At 41.6% G+C, this 17,712-nt stretch overlaps 1 protein-coding gene and 1 non-coding gene across 2 annotated transcripts; both read right to left on the bottom strand.

Annotated features, from left to right (window-relative positions):
- Positions 1-78: 78 nt before the first annotated feature.
- Positions 79-160, bottom strand: TRNAS-AGA. Its single transcript has one exon. It is a non-coding gene; the product is annotated as a tRNA-Ser (tRNA).
- An 8,398-nt stretch (positions 161-8,558) lies between these two features.
- Positions 8,559-8,843, bottom strand: LOC110578911 (barrier-to-autointegration factor-like). The gene has a single exon (XM_044914262.1). It carries the CDS (start codon positions 8,831-8,833, stop codon positions 8,564-8,566), a length of 270 nt encoding a protein of 89 aa, XP_044770197.1. The 5' UTR covers positions 8,834-8,843; the 3' UTR covers positions 8,559-8,563.
- Between the last annotated feature and the right edge of the window lie 8,869 nt (positions 8,844-17,712).

Here is a 17,712-nt window from a genome sequence, read left to right on the forward strand (position 1 = left end):
CTTTAAATAATCTGCGGGAAAAGCTGGGGAGAGCTCTCCAAAAGGAGAGCAAATATCGGCTGCAAAAGCTAACCTTTCCGTAGTCGGCAGGATTCGAACCTGCGCGGGGAGACCCCAATGGATTTCTAGTCCATCGCCTTAACCACTCGGCCACGACTACTGCTGCTGTTAATTTTGGCAGTGAGATCTATGTAGACTCTTCACACAAGTGTCTACGGTGTAACAGGTATGTTTTGAGGAGGAGAAAAACATTATAAAGCTGTTCGGTCAGTTCGGAGCATATTTGAATGTTACGACTCTAATAATTTTAGCTATTCCAGATACTCTCTGAGCATATACCGTCCAAGCCAATCCTTTTCTTTTCTATCAGGAAAAACAGTTCTAGTCAGATTTCTAGTTAGAGTCAGAAAACAGGAGGGAGGAAGGAAAGCCTTGTACTACCGCACACTTGCTTTCTCAGTAATGGAGCCATTTCCAGGAGGGAATCTGGAACGTAGGGGTGTCTGGCCAGCTCTAGGCTTCCTTGCCTGGCTCTCAGTTCCATCCCTCCGCCTCTCTCTTGGACAAACAGCTCCCAGGACTCTCTTTTCATGGACAAGGCACTAAAATGCTATTATTACCCACCGATTTAAATTGACTAGGCAGGATCAGACTGTCCCATCGTGCTCTAAAGCCCTACTTTGAAAAGTGTAATGTGTGATACAAATGCAAGGTGTTGTTATTTAATGATATTCCTGTAACTACTACAAACCGTGTAACCTGAACTTTGAGTATTTCTAAAGTGGGGTAGTGAAGAGGTTGGCCGCCCTGGAAACCCTGAAAATAGTTTGATCCAAGTGATTTAGTAGCTTCGTTTATTTGGTTTGTTGCGTGTTCAAAATGTCTTTAATGTCCCTGAAGAGCAAAGTGCAGTGGTGTGCTGGAACCAATGATACCTGTTCACTAGAGCCCACCTTTACATTTTTATGCATTTTGGAAGCCAATTGTTAAATGCAACCATTAATTAAGACTAAATTATATAAACTTACAATTAAACTAATGACATTAAAAACAAAAGTAATACTCAAAATTCACCGTAGTCTAGTGATTTCCCCACATTTTATTATAATTTATGCAGTTGAGATTAGTTATAATCTTTTGTGTCTGAAATACTATAGAATGGGTTGTTACTGTGAATCTCTTCTTAACTTCCCATTCAGGGATGTCACTGGGTAGTTTGAAGTCAGCCTTCCTGGGTGTATTTACACCAGGGACATTGCAAATGCTACAAAACATGTTTTTTTCTCCATATGAGCTGGTTGTCAAGCATCTACCAGCAACCGCTAATGTTACTATTAGACCAACCTTGAATATTCTCAGGAAGGCAACACTCCTCTTATCCGTAGGGCTGTTCTGTTTTAGCCTGCAGCTTCGTTTTAGCCATATGAATGCTGACATACTGTCTGATTTCCTACTCAATTTTTAAAAGATACTATTTTTCCCCTCCAAGTTGCCTCAATGGGTGATTGTACTTTGAACTGACCTCCAGCAGAAAGACAGGAATAAGCCATTTGATATTGAAGTTGCCCTTGCAACATGGGTTCCAGGGGGAGTAATGCATAGTTACCATCCAGTTTAACAGGCTTAAATTAATAATTTGATTTTTCTCTAGAAATGGTGAAATCTGAGGTGATATGGCTAGTAGTTGAGAGAATCTATTCGCATGTAGAGGATTTGCATGAAGGACTGAAAAGTTAAAAGCGGAAATGCTTGTAGTTGTGTGTTTTGTTTGTATGATTACAAGAAAATATTGGAGCTGTTTCCTTCTTCTTCCACTCCCATCCTCATTTTAATAAAATACCATGTATAGATAGATCATCCAGGGGTTGGTGCTTTGAGAATTTTGCTTACAGCTCATTCAACTCTTCATTGGGCCTCTTGACATTAGTGGTGGTGTCTTTCTGGTTTGCCTTAGAGAGAGAAAACAAGTTCAGTGTCTACAAGGAGAAATGTCACATATCACATATGTACATGATGACTGTGTATACATTCCTGCAAATCACAGAAGATTTAAAAAAAATACTATTATATATTCCTTTGGTATTTTCTTTTTGTTTTCCAAGGTGAGGAATCTTATTTATTATCTCTATAGTTGCGAATATGTGTAGACAGTGTAGTAAATTCCTTGTCCCCCTAAGTCTTTCACAGTTTTGGAAAGCATGCCTAGTGTCAGTTGTTTCATAAAGGAGAATAGCCAAGTGTTTTCAGATGAGACAATTATTAAACATGGTAAAAGGAGCATGCTGTGTATTATTATGTTACTTCGTATTCTCAGGAAGTATTTTAGGAAAAAGTGTCCAGAATAAGAAAATAAAGCCCTGTTGGCTTTTCCAAGTAACTGCAGAAAGCTCCGAGCCTGCCTTCTTGCTAGCACCATTCTAAATGAGTTAGGGGTGGTGATAACGGCTGGTTCTGTTGTCCCGCACAGCTCCAGGCCAACCCTTTCAGTTACAAGGTGTTTTATAATCCTCCTGGCTATTCACATAATGAATTGCAAGGCCTCTTTAAATTCCCATGTACTTGGGTTCAATTTTCCCAGCCCTGCTTTACTCCCACGCATCCCAGACCTTCTAAAATGAACATCCACTGCTGGGCGGTGATGGTGGTGTGAGGGGAGGCATCCTTCCAGAACAATTGCCAGCCCCCCAGCAGCTGATGCTGTGGCAGAAACAGAATAGCACTGACGCAGCTCCGGTTCTTTTAAGTGGTCCCTCAGTTAGGCCTCGATGTCATGTAGGTAAACTCAGTCCAGAACATGCAGAATCTTTATTGGAATTTGTGCATTCATCTCTCACAGCTGTGGAGAGTTTAGACTAATCACAACCCTCCCTGGGATACTATCATCTTTGTAATTTGAAAAAGGATCAGGAGCCTGCAGGCTTGGAACGTCTTGAGAAAACTCTGGCCCCGAAATACATCATCACACGTGGGGGACACCACTTGCAGCATCATTGCAGAGAGCTTAAGAATGCTGAAATCAAGTATTTCTCTGGAGTGATTTCAAATGGCCTGAGAAATCTGAGAACTGCTTTTTAAAAAAAAATCTTTTTTTTTTACTGCAAAACAGATTCTTTCCTCTTCTATCAACCCCGTTGCTGTCAATGTGTCTGATGTTAGGTGCCAGAAATGAGCATAACCTTTTCATGATAACAATGCCAAGGTTAACATGGCCGCCAGGGGCTCTCTCAAGAATCTGTTAGGGTGTATTTTGATCCACAGACACGTTCCGAAGGCATCCACCTCCTTAGTCTTTCCAGTCTCAGTACATTTCTCTTCAGCAGCCTGGATAAAACCTGTCACTTTTTGCCAGACCTTCTCATGCTTGGGGGCCCCTCGGACACTATTTTTCATTGACACCCTTGTGTCCATATGGAAGAGCTAGGTTCAAAGTTGGAATTTGGGAAGCAGCCTCTGACAGCACAGAAGCCTAGTGAACTATGGTCATTTGTTCAGGAGGTCTGTATTCACAGTTGTGCTCTAAGAGTGTAATACAATTTTTGGCCCCACCCAACAAGGTATTTTATTACCATCCATATAGCAACCAACAAACAGATCGGCCTGAAGAGGCAAGTGCTAATGTATGTGGTTCAAACCCATCAAGCCTCTGAAGAGTCAGTAGTCCAGCTTTTCTTTTGAGGCTTGAGCATTAAAATGTGCCTTTCAATTCTACAGTTCTGGGAATACAGCTCCCTCGTCCCTCCTTGTTTCATATTAGTTTTTGCTTTATGATTTTCAACCTTCCGAAAGTTAATCTAGATTCAGGAGAAAGAAAAAAGGATCGATAATGAGAACTCTGTGGGACGGGGAGTAGGAATTGCAGCTAGGTGTTAGAATGAAAGCAAAGGTAGCATTGACATCTTCACAATATTTGTTCTTCCCATCCATGAGCATGGAACGTTTTTCCATTTCTTTGTGTCTTCCTCAATTTCTTTCATGAGTATTTTATAGTTTTCTGAGTACAGATCCTTTGCCTCTTTGGTTAGATTTATTCCTAGGTATCTTATGGTTTTGGGTGCAGTTGTAAATGGGATGGACTCCTTAATTTCTCTTTCTTCTGTCTTGTTGGTGTATAGGAATGCCACTGATTTCTGTGCATTGATTTTATATCCTGCCACTTTACTGAATTCCCATATGAGTTCTAGCAGTTTTGGGGTGGAGTCTTTGGGGTTTTCCACATAAAGTATCATATCATCTGCAAAGAGTGAGGGTTTGATTTCTTCTTTGCCGATTTGGATGCCTTTTATTTCTTTTTGTTGTCTGATTGCTGTGGCTAGGACTTCTAGTACTATGTTGAATAGCAGTGGTGAGAGTGGACATCCCTGCCGCGTTCCTGACCTTAGGGGGAAAGCTCTCAGTTTTTCCCCATTGAGAATGATATTCGCTGTGGGTTTTTCATAGATGGCTTTTATGATATTGAGGTATGTACCCTCTATCCCTATACTCTGAAGAGTTTTGATCAAGAAAGGATGCTGTACTTTGTCAGATGCTTTTTCTGCATCTATTGAGAGGATCATATCGTTCTTGTTCTTTCTTTTATTAATGTATTGTATCACATTGATTGATTTGCAGATGTTGAACCAAACTTGCAGCCCAGGGATAAATCCCACTTGGTCGTGGTGGATAATCCTTTTAATGTACTGTTGGATCCTATTGGCTAGTATTTTGGTGAGAATTTTTGCATCCATGTTCATCAAGGATATTCGTCTGTAATACTCCTTTTTGATGGGGTCTTTGTCTGGTTTTGGGATCAAGGTAATGGTGGCCTCATAAAATGAGTTTGGAAATTTTCCTTCCATTTCTATTTTTTGGAACAGTTTCAGAAGAATAGATATTAATTCTTCTTGAAATGTTTGGTAGAATTCCCCTAGGAAGCCATCTGGCCCTGGGCTTTTGTTTGTTGGGAGATTTTTGATTACTGCTTCAATTTCCTTAGTGGTGATAGGTCTGTTCAGGTTTTGTATTTCTTTCTGATTCAGTTTTGGTAGTTTTTACAGCTCTAGGAATGCATCCATTTCTTCCAGATTATCTAATTTGCTGGCATCTAGTTGCTCATAATATGTTCTTATAATTGTTTATATTTCTTTGGTGTTGGTTATGATCTCTCCTCTTTCATTCATGATTTTATTTATTTGGGTCATTTCTCTTTTCTTTTTGATAAGTCTGGCCAGGGGTTTATCAATCTTATTAATTCTTTCAAAGAACCAGCTCCATAAGATACCTAGGAATAAATCTAACCAAAGAGGCAAAGAATCTGTACTCCGAAAACTGTAAAATAGTCATGAAAGAAATTGAGGAAGACACAAGGAAATGGAAAAACATTCCATGCTCATGGATTGGAAGAACAAATATTGTGAAGATGTCAATGCTACGTAGAGCAGTCTATACATTTATTTATTTTTAAAGATTTTATTTATTTGACAGAGAGAGACACATTTAATGCAATCCCTATCAAAATACCATTAACTTTTTTCAAAGAAATGGAACAAATAATCCTAAAATTTGTATGGAACCAGAAAAGACCCCGAATAGCCAGAGGAATGTTGAAAAAGAATAGCAAAGCTGGTGGCATCACAATTCCGGACTTCAAACTCTATTGCAAAGCTGTCATCATCAAGACAGTATGGTACTGGCACAAAAACAGACACATAGATCAATGGAACAGAATAGAGAGCCCAGAAATTGACCCTCAACCCTATGATCAACTAATCTTCGACCAAGCAGGAAAGAATGTCCAATGGAAAAAAGACAGTCTCTTCAACAAATGGTGTTGGGAAAATTGGACAGCCACATGCAGAAGAATGAAACTGGACCATTTCCTTACACCACACACAAAAATAGACTCAAAGTGGTTGAAAGACCTAAATGTGGGACAGGAGTCCATCAAAATCCTAAAGGAGAACACAGGCAGCAGCCTTTTCGACCTCAGCTGCAGCAACTTCTTCCTAGAAACATCACCAAAGGCAAGGGAAGCAAGGGCAAAAATGAACTATTGGGATTTCATCAAGATAAAAAGCTTTTGCACAGCAAAAGAAACAGTCCACAAAACCAAAAGACAACGACAGAATGGGAGAAGATATTTGCAAATGACATATCAGATAAAGGGCTAGTATCCAAAATCTATAAAGAACTCATCAAACTCAACACCCAAAGAACAAATGATCCAATCAAGAAATGGGCAGAAGACATGAACAGACATTTTTCCAAAGAAGACATCCAAATGGCCAACAGATGCATGAAAAAGTGCTCAACATTGCTCGGCATCAGGGAAATCCAAATCAAAACCTCAATGAGATACCACCTCACACCAGTCAGAGTGGCTAAAATTAACAAATCAGGAAACGACAGATGTTGGCGGGGATGCTGAGAAAGGGGAACCCTCCTCCTACACTGTTGGTGGGAATGCAAGCTGGTACAGCCACTCTGGAAAACAGTACGGAGGTTCCTCAAAAAGTTGAAAATAGGGGCGCCTGCGTGGCTCAGATGGTTAAGCGTCTGCCTTCGGCTCAGGTCATGATCCCAGCGTCCTGGGATCGAGTCCCGCATTGGGCTCCCTGCTCCTTGGGAGCCTGCTTCTCCCTCTGCCTCTCTCTCTCTCTCTGTCTCTCATGAATAAATAAATAAATAAAAATCTTAAAAAAAAAAAAAGTTGAAAATAGAGCTACCCTATGACCCAGTAATTGCACTACTGGGTGTTTACCCCAAAGATACAAATGTAGGTATCCGAAGGGGTACGCATACCCTGATGTTTATAGCAGCAATGTGCACAATAGCCAAACTATGGAAAGAGCCAAGATGTCCATCGACAGATGAATGGATAAAGAAGATATGGTATACACACACACACACACACACACAGAAATATTATGCAGCCATCAAAAGGAATGAAATCTTGCCATTTGCAATGATGTGGATGGAACTGGAGGATATTATGCTGAGCGAAATAAGTCAATCAGAGAAAGACATGTATCATATGATCTCACTGATATGAGGAATTCTTAATCTCAGGAAACAAACTGAGGGTTGCTGGAGTGGGGGCTGGGGTGGGAGGATTGGGGTGGCTGGGTGACAGACATTGGGGAGGGTATGTGCAATGGTGAGCGCTGTGAATTATGTGAGACTGATGAATCACAGACTGTACCTCTGAAACAAATAATACATTACATGTTACAAAAAAAGAAGATAGCAGGAAGGGGAAAATGAAGAGGGGGAAATCGGAGGGGGAGACGAACCATGAGAGACTATGGACTCTGAGAAACAAACTGAGGGTTCTAGAGGGGAGGGGGGTGTGGGGATGGATTAGCCTGGTGATGGGTATTAAAGAGGGCATGTAGTAAATGGAGCACTGGGTGTTATGCACAAACAATGAATCTTGGAGCACTACATCAAAAACTAATGATGTAATGTATGGTGATTAACATAACATAATTAAAAAAACTTAAATAGTACATGGTGAATAAAAAGTGCTTAATGCATGTCAGATATTACTATTATTTGCCAGAAAGACTAGGTTTTGAGTGCTGGCTTTGTGGTCATTGAGACTAAGGAGTCTTTTAAATTTTCCCTTTCTAAAGCAATAAACAGAAATCATGACACTTGCCTTGAGGAGATGCTAAATGCTATTGAGAACTGGTGAGATGAGATTTTTAAAATGGTACCAGCCTCTTTAACATCCAGCAGCAGCCTTGGAGCAGATTTTTATTATAATAGGAAAAGTCACGTGAATGCCTCCGTGAGTTGTAAAAATGTAAGGCCAGTAGACACCTCTTGCCCCTGGGTAATATTATTAAGGGACTTTTGTTTATGGTTTGACAAAGGAAGCCCCTTGACCATAGCCCTTGGTATATATAGAACTGGTCTTGAGTAGAAGTCAGTAATTTTGCCAGTGTTTGCTATGCCCATGAGGTAACCACCAAAGCAATGGTACTGGTGAGCTGATAAAACTTTCTCGTTACTTCTCTCATCTGGCATTTGGAAGTATGATTGACCCGTTAGAACTGAAAAAGGCTCTAGGATGTTGGACTGTATAGGGATGGAGGAATGGGAAAGGCCTTAAGGAAGGCTTTCCAGACTTCCTGCTGGTAAGGTCTTTGGGTCTCAAGCAATTCACTAGAATAATAAAATAAATGAAACACTGTATTTTTTTTTTTTTTGAAGGCCACTGACTTTATTGATTTAAAAAACTTTACAAGGCAGTGACTATTCTGCCAAAAAAGGAGCCAAATAGCATAAAACAGACCAGTGGGGGCAGGGGGTGAAGGAAGGGCCAGTAATCCACTCGGAAAAGCTGATAATTGTTGACACGAAACTGGGAGGGGAAGAAGGGAGATGCATGCAAGAGCGAGAATTTCAAAAAAGTTGAAATGGTGAGGGGAGAGAACTCCCAAAAGACCTTGAAGTACATCAGAAGTGAGTACAACAACAGCAATCTCTTCCTTTGTAGAGGATAGGGGAGGAGTCCCTGTGCGGCTGCAAACTCTGGAGACTCAATGCTGGGGCTAGGGACTGGGGGCTCCCCAAGAGAGCCTCACAAGAAGGCGTCGCACCACTCTTGAAGGCACCCGAAGCAGTCCCGGGACTGCTTGGCATTGGCACCACATGTGTCCTTCAGCCATTCCCGGAAGAGATCTTCATCTTTCTTTAGCACCAGAAACTGGCCAAGGACCACATAGGCCTTGTCAAAGCCCCTTTCCTCCAGCTTCTTGCCCAAGACTTCACCAATCCTGGCCAGGCTCCCCACTGGCTTTTCCCCCATGGGCTCTGCCACGAAGTCTCGGTGCTTTTGGGAAGTTGTCATCTTGATCAGCTTAATCGGCAGCTCCAGCTCCTGTAATGGCTCCTCCCGCCACCTGGCTGCTCCCACCGATACCTCAACCCACTAGAACTTTCTTCCACTTCTGCTCTGAAACACTGTTTGTATTCTAAGCTAGTAAAACATACATCCTGGTTAATGATAATAGCTGTAATAATGGCTGTCATTTATTGGGCACTTACTATGTGTCCAGCATGGAGACTTACCTTTGTTCACCAAAACTTGTCCTCTTCTCCTTCCTAGACATGTAAGTAGACTAGATTTCTCAACATCCTTTGAGTTAGATGTGATCCTGTGACTAATTTCAGAGCAGCAATATTGCATAGTACTGGTGTTAGACCTCAGGTCAATCAAAGGTTCTCCTCCAGCGCTCTCTTCCCCTGCTGCCGTTTGGACCCGTAGTAATCCAGGCAGTAGTTAGCAATGTCCTAGGGAGGACAGAGCAACATAAAAGAAAGAACCTGGGTCACTGAATGACTCTGTGGAGTTAGGCTTCCCTGCTACTCTGCACTGTTAGCACCGGAACTGTTATGAGAGTAAAAATAAGCTTCCTTGTTTTTTGAACTTGCATTTCTCAGCTTTAATGGGCACAAGAATCACTTGGGGATCTTGTTGAGATGCAAATCCTGATTCAGTGGGTCTTGAATGGGGCTTGAGTGGAACTTGAAATTCTGCATTTCTAATGAGTTCCTAGGTGATATTAGTGATATTGATGTTGGTGTTCCCCCAGGAATTTTGATTTAATTAGCTGGGGTAGGGTTCAGGGACATATGGTACTAATCACCCCCCAAAAAACCTCTCCCCATGTGATTCTAATCTACAGACAGGATTAAAATCCACTGGATGGGAGGAATATTTTCTGAGGGTGCAGGAATCCTGAGATTATTCCTTCTAGCTCTTCTAAAGAACCTTGTCATTCTGTCTTCTTATTAACCACTTATTGGGTAATGCTTCTGGTTACTTGTCTGCACTGCTGGGAGTACTTGTCTTCCTAAACTTCATTTCAGCCAGAAACTTCTTTTTGACATCTTCTTGTTTGACATCTTGTTTTGGATGCTGAGCTTTGTCTTTGAACAAAATAATTCAAGATGATGATGTACAGAGAAGCTGGTTGTTAGCTCTTCCCAAAACCTGCCTTTAGGGACCTCATATTGAGCACGAAGTCTTAAACCCTGCAGCAACAGTCTAACCTGAGATCTCAGTGCTGAGACAGACAGACACTCTCCATTACTGAGATGGATGATGTAATAATTAAACTATTTTGCGCAATCATTTTCACCTGAAGGTTCCAAAGCCTTAAGAACATCTGCTGGCAATTTGTAGTTAACGCAACATTATTTTGCATTTATTAAGTGTTGATAATGCACTAGGTGTTGTTACAGAATACAGTCCCTGTTCAGAGGTAAAGACAGAGGGCAAATATATCCCAAAAGAAAGGAGGTGAGGCTTATAGTAGTTAAGGACTTTTCCTAAAAAACCCTCTCTCTAGGTTAGTTGAAACTTTATAATTTTGAGAAAGGCTGCCATTTGTATACATTTTCTGCAGTTTATAACATGTTTTTACATAGATATCTAATTTAATCTTCACTCTAGCCTTACCACATCATGGTTTAGTCAGCAGCAAGCAACTGAAAGCCTGACTCAAACTGCATTAAAACAATAAGGAAAGTTATAATTGTCTCAACTGTAAATCCAGAGGTGTGGTGCTCTCATGGTTGTTACCCCATCAGGTTGGTGAGGATTCATTTAGTTCTCTCTTTCCACTCTTTCATCCAGGGCATTAGCTCCAGCCAAGGCTACTTTTCCTCATGGTAATAAGAACTCTGTCAGTAGCAACTGGAGTTACCCATTTCATTATTCATGTCTAGCTGAAAAGAAGAAAAATCTCTCACCCAACCATGGAAGAGAAGTCATTCTCTTCTGATTAGCCAGCATAGGTAATGTGTCCATTGCATAAGAGAGTAGAGCAATGGAGGGATGACCTACAGTGACTGGCTTGGGTGCCTGAACCAATTACTGGCAAGGAAGGGTGGGATTACTATGATCGGCATAGACCAGTCAGGATCCAGTCTTGGAGCTGGATGTGGAGTCCATTACCCTTGGGTCACATAGAGGAAGGAGGTGAACAAAGTCCGGTTACTGTTAGGAAATAAGCAGAAGGAAACGGATGGTGGTAGCACTCAGTGGGGTTTAGTTCAAGTATTTGGTGCCAATTTACAGAGGAAAAATACTGGGGGTTATGGAAGTTGAGTGACTGTCCAAGTTAGATGGGTGGCAGAACAGAGTCTTGTCATTACAAATCTGTTGTCCACCTTAGTGGTCGAACCAACCCAAGATAGTCCTCAAAGCAGAGGTTTGTCTGCAGTGCCTCCCTTTCCTCCTTCGCCTCCTCTCTCAACCTGTTTCCCTTACAGTTTAGGGGAAAAAAAGCATTTACTGGCATTGTTGTGTCGTCCCAGCCTATTCAGTGATGCTCTCAGCTAAAAATGCTTGTGGCACCTGCCAGGCCCAGCTGGTATTATTTGTAGGGAGCCCCTGCAGACATTTCCCCAGCCTGGGCCAATGTCGTGGCTGCACTGGCCCTTGTAGTTTTTATTCTGATCGCGGGACCCACTTTAGCAAAACTGTCAGGGAATTTTGAGGATCAGGGTTTATTGAAGGGTATACGGCACACCCAAAGGCCACACAGTGAAGTCAAAATCAAAAGGGTGAGGTGGAGAGAGAGAGAAGGAGAGGGAGGGAGGGAGGGAGAGAATGAACCTGGAATTCTGCTTTCATTAGGGACTGAGGGTAGGATGTCTAAGGTTTGCAAGTTTACTCTTTATTGGCTAATTTAAAGCATAAGAGCAGGAATTAGGGTGTGGGAAGGGAGAAGCAGGGTCACTCAGGTGGTCAGTTATTTGGGTTACCCAGGGCTTTCTGAAGCCGGGCGGGGAGGGGGGGAAGCCTAATTCCTTATCTCGCTGTTTTGCTGGTAGCTTTGTCACACAGCTGAAAATATGTTTATTTAAGATGGATGTCTTTTGAAATGGATGCCTTGGCAATCAAAACCTTAATGTTAGGCACTTACAAATACTGGCATGAAGATACCAGTTTCTGCATTGTTATGAACCCTGAACTTTGGGCACATTATTTTGTTTCTTTGGGCTTCCATTCTTCAAGGAGGGCATTAGAACTATTGTGGCATTTGCAGAGAATTCTAGTTTTCATGAATTTTACAATTCTTTCCTCCCCCCTCCCCCATTTCCCCTGAAGCCTCTACTTACCAGTGGTTTCAAAGTTTTTTGGTAAATATACATGGTAAGATGTGGTATTTTATATAAAGACCCGGTGCATGTGCGCACACACACATACATACAAACACCCCTGAATTAAAAATTTCATTGCACAATATTTATTCTTAGTACAGAATGTAATTCACTCTTTTAGTATAGTCTACTATAGTTTATTTTATATCTTATCCTATCTTAGCCTGTTCTGTTCTATCCTGTTTTATTATTTTTTTTAATTCTGGAGAAAAATGGACTACAATGATTTCATGAATCCTTCCATGGATCTCAACCCTTAGTAAATCTTTCAGGGTCAAAACCTTTGACTCCTTGGGCCTTAAACTTGACAAGTTTGTATTCCCTCAATCTCCCCATCCAGTACCTGACACCTGACACCAAATTTCTCAATCTTACATTTTATTTCCTTGCCATCCTGGCTCCCACTTTGCGCTGTGGACAATTCGTTAGTTAGATACACTGGCATTTAACACACCAGTGGGCTAACAATCTTTATTCTGCCCACCTCTCTCTGGCCCAAACTATTATGGAAGCTACTGGTTAGATCTAGTTGGGTCTCTCTTGACTTCTGATACCTCAAAGTCATAAATGAGACAGAAACTATTCTTTTCTAGAACAGAGAAAAAGACTAGACCAGAGCATTCAAAAAAAAAAAAAAAAAAAAGGGAGCCCTTCTTTCCTCAGATTTCTGTATAATCAGCCTCTCTATCTCTCTCTTTCCACTTCTCCCTCCCCTCCATCTTCTTCTCTCCTGAGAGTGAGGTGCTCAGGTCTGCGACTTAGTAGTGGTTGGTCCCCCATAAATCCTGAAGCTCATCACCACGAAAGTTTGATGTTCGGTCTGCCTGTAGAACTGTAGCTCTGCCCAGAATTCCTACAGAAATGCTGGATTCGTGCAGGTTCACCAGCAACTTTCACCCCCAGAAATCAAGTCCAGTCTAGCAGCTATTCATAAGTACATAAATCATTTTAGGGAAGGTGAAAGTTCATCTGGCCCAATATTTCTCCTCTGTTTTTGGTTTATCTTAATCCCGTTTTGCTATTTTTTCACCACGCCCTCAATCTTCTCTGTCTCCAAAAGAAGCATAGCCGCCCCTCCTCAACTTTTAGAAACTCTGTTCGAGCCACTTTCTTCAATAACTTATTCCATATGTTGCATACATGAGTTCCATCAGGATCCTCCCTGCCCCCCTCTGCTTCTTCATTTTTGTATGGCATCCCTCAGTGTTTGAATCATTACAAGGAAGAGGAGAAAATACTCTCCAATCCCACAGCAATGGGACCTTTCTCTTTGGTGTGTTCAGTGTGTTCTGTCATTTAAAAGGTTTTGTGGAAGTTTTTCTAACCCAGTGAGAAACAGCTGGTTTGCCGTCACTGTCCTCCTTCTTCCATTAAAAGCCCCATGTGGCTTGGGTGGTGCTGCCCTTCCCTGCTCGGGACACTCTGCTTCCAAGGATAAAGGACAGAATAGGCCTTCATCTTCCTTACAGGGGTCCAATGAGAACTCTGAGCAGATACCTCTCTGGTTTTCCAGTCAATAGCTTTTGCAAATACACTTTCAGATTTCAGCTGTTTTAAAATGCAACTGGGTATAGGTCTGATGGTTTTTTAAAATAGTTTTTTTTTTTTCTCTTTCTAAATAACTGCACTTACCTCCATTTTGGTTCTTTTTTGACTGTTCCTGAGGGACGTACTCATTGTTTCTCTGCTCCCAGAGTATTCCATTATTTGCTTATACTAATTACTTTTCCCTTTCAGGTGGACATAGCTTTTCCTTGTGATGAGATCTTTTCCATACACAACAGGCTTTATCACCCTTTACCTCCTTCCAAAAATCTCTCTGAAATAGGAAAGGGGGCCTTGCCCGCCTCGCCCTGGGCCCCACAGGTGCTAGGGGCTGCAAATAGTTCACAGGGCCTGGAAGGGCTGCAGGCGGGCAGTTGCCCTTCATTATTGTTGATTTGTAAGTCTGACCTTTCTTCTATGCTGCCAGGAAGCTACTTTACAGTCTCTGCCATGCCTCAGAGGCATGGAACCCTGTGGATGTGGTCAGCCTGTGGAGGCTGTGCCAAGGTTTATGAAAGGGAGAGTGATGTGTGGTGTTTCTTCACAATACCAACTTCTTCCTAACTTTCCCCCTTCCCAGTCTTTTAAAGATGTCATTGGGTTTGCTCCAGTGGTCCAGATGACTGCCTCTTTGCAAACGCTGGCCTCCTTGTTGGAGGAACTTCAAAGGCAAAGGGGACTTGATAGATTCCTTTGTTTCTCATTTGACCCCATAGTGCATTGTTTAAGGGGGTTCTTTTGTTTGGCCCTATAATATAGTATTCAAGTAAATAAACTCCGATCCCATACTGCCTAGATAAAATATCCCAGCTCTCCTACTTATTCACTGGGGATCTTGGGGAAGTTACTTAATCTTTCCATACCTCAGTTTCCTCATCTGTAAAGTGGAGCTGATTACACTACTCTCCTGAGAAATAAAGCAGTTAATGTCTAAGAGTGCCTGGCACGTAGTAAGCACCCAGCATATCTTGGCTGTTATTTGGCACTTCTGTGTTCTAGCTCCATTCTCCAACCTACCCCTCAAACCCCCGACACATTCATGAATGGACAGTTAGGATGAGTTCTATTAGGTCACATTGATCCCTGGAAATGTATTCTTTTTTTCTATCTCTGGTTTTCTTTTGCCAACTTCTGAGGTTTTAGATCTGGACATAGGACTTTTGCATTTGTGACTCCCAGTGGGGAAAACAGAAGAGATTTTCAGCCATGTCTGTGTCACTCCAGGGAGGCAGCTGTACCACTTTCCCAGTTGACTTAAGGGAATCAGTCCCATCCAGGTGTCCCTGCCTAATTACCCTATTATCTGCTCTGACTCAGCTGTTACTTTGGTATTTATTAATTATGCTGTGACTGGCCTCTAAGGTATGTCTTTTGTTTATGCAACTTAGCCAGAATCACATTTTGGGGCAATAATGATATGGCAGCTGCTATAACTTGACTTGGCTTTCTAGGCTCTTTCCATACCTAATTTTTGTTTGTATTGGTAATTTTATGAAATGATGTAATCACTGAACCTTTGTATCTTTCCCTGGGTGAACTGCCATTTTAATTTTTTTGGCAAGTGAGCAACAGGTAAAATCTGTGATTATAGAAAAACATGTTGAATACTTCTGACTGAATTGAACATGAAGTTAACTGAATCTTTTACTAAATTGGCAAGTTAACTGGATGAATGATTGATTTATTAGTTTCTTCAGTCAACTTTCTTGAATAGTTGGTCTGTTATCATATAGACAGAGCCTGCAACAGTGTCACTTCCCTTAGCCCCATGTCAACACAAATAGTGATTCACTGTAGTTCTTTCTCAAGCAGTATTTATTCTCAAAACCCTGCTACGGGAGATATTCTCAGATATTATTACATGGATTGTCCTTGGAACTCTTCTTATGTGTGTGAATCAGTTCATCAGAATAACAGATTTGTCTGAACTACCAGATCATTTCTCTGCTTTGAATCACTTGCCAAGTGGTTTTTGACCTTGAAGGGCAAAACTCAGCATTGGTTTGTGTCTTTATCACCAAGCAGACCAACTACCAATTCTATAAGGACTTGGGGGCAAGGGAAGTCTCTGAAGCTGGCTTATTTCTCAGCTTGGGGCTGCTGTTGTATCAGTGTTTGGGGGTAACTCAGTTCTTATGGTTATAGGGTCTGCCTTCTAGTTTTACGGGCCTCAACATTTATTTTCTTAATTTCCAGGCAGTAATAATAATGGCGACATAACCCTTCCTGTGTGTGGGCACAGCTCTAAGTACTTTAGATGTGTTCCTCTGTTAAATGCTTTCAGTAGCCCTATGAGGTAAATTCTGTTATTATGCCCACTTCACAGATGAGGAAACAAAAAGTGCTTCAGAGAAATGAGATTCTTGCCTGAGGTCCCGTAGCAAGTATGTGGTAATATCCAAGGTCTCCGAGCTGGTGGGAGCAGTTCCAGTATTAAACTCAAGCAGCCTGGCTCTGGGGTCATACGTACTGTACTGAGGGACTGACTTAAGTCCTGCTGAAACCAGAATGGAAGTTGATGTATTTGCAAAAAGAGATGTAATAACTGTGATAATAAATGGTTATTTTCTCTGGCTACTTCCTTCCAGTGAGAAAATCCACTTGAAAGTCCACGTCATGATCAGTTGTTGGTGGATGAGCATAAAACCAGAACAAAAACATTAAAAGAAATGATTTGGATTGGGTGGATAGGGAACAAGTCCTTCTGGACTCCAGGTCACATGGCCTCAGTCTTCTTTTTCAGAAACACATCAGTGTTTGTTGTTGAGAGGTGATGTCTGGGTCTTGTTCCACAAAGTCTTAGGTCAGTACCAAGAGTCTGGGGCACTGTTACCAGCTGCACCCTGGGAAACAAGAGGGAGCCAAGGTGAGAAGCCAAGAGAACTGAGAACCATGTGTGATGTGTGAGAAGGCTCCAAGCAGGCTATGCAGAGGGATTCTGGAAGAATTTCCTAGGCGGAGTCCAGTGTTTGCCATGGTTTTTTATGTGTGCCACTGGTGTGGGCATCCTGGGAAGAGTTAAAGGAGCTGTCAAGGAGGAGACTTGATTTCTAGGACTCTGAGGAAGCTGCATGGATCACCCTTCCTCCTTCTAGGGATATGCTTAGAAGTCTGATGATTTTCCCAGAGTCAGATCACCTTCTATCTTGGGTGGATCAGACTCACACTAACACTCCTTTTCTCAAATACCTTTTCAAAAAACTTTTTATTTTGAAATAATTTTAGATTCATAGGAAGTTGTAAAAATAGTACAGAGAGGTCCTTCACTTAGTTTTCCCCAATGGTAACATCTTACCTAACTAGAGTACAGTATCAACCAGGAAGTTGACACTGGTACAATCCACAGATCTTTTTCAGATTTTACCAGTTTTCCATGCACTTATTTTTGTGTGCGAATAATTCTTTACCATGGGAGGCACCCAATAAACATTTCTGAAATGAATTAACTCTATCTTGATTCTTATTACTAATGCTCTTAGTGAGGGGTCCTCCCTCAACCCTATATAGTTCTGTCCCAGCACCTTGGTTGATTGACCCTGATTTGGGGTCTGATTCAATCCTACAACTTTTACTGCATGCTATTTTAATGGATTCTTTTCTCTTATGGACTACACGTACTTTTAACAAAATTTTAATACATTTTTTATAAAATTAAAGAAATGTTAAACCAAATTGCAGTTAAAAATTGTTAAGCTTAGAGTAAATGTGCTCAACAAATATTAATGGGCGCTGCTCATGCCTGCCCGTCTCCCTTCTCACCTGCCTGCTATCCTGTTTCTTGTCACAGCTCTTCATTTCACTGGGCTAAAACATCTACCAATTCCATGACACTCATGCTCCTCTACCGTATAAGTTCGGATGAACAATCTCATTAGCAGAGAGGTGGAGCAAATTACATGTTTTTGAGTTCCAACTGTTTGAGTTTCATGATCCCTGCTGCATGGCTCCTGTTAAGGTGACACACGTCCAGTCACTGGACACATGGATCAGAACTTGTTTTCATGACTGGAC

This window comes from Neomonachus schauinslandi, chromosome 4 (genome assembly GCF_002201575.2).
Source record: "Neomonachus schauinslandi chromosome 4, ASM220157v2, whole genome shotgun sequence".
Lineage (NCBI taxonomy): Eukaryota > Metazoa > Chordata > Mammalia > Carnivora > Phocidae > Neomonachus > Neomonachus schauinslandi.

Bases quoted from the DNA above. Each gene is read 5' to 3' on its own strand.
- LOC110578911 (XM_044914262.1), bottom strand. From the start codon at position 8,833: ATGACAACTTCCCAAAAGCACCGAGACTTCGTGGCAGAGCCCATGGGG.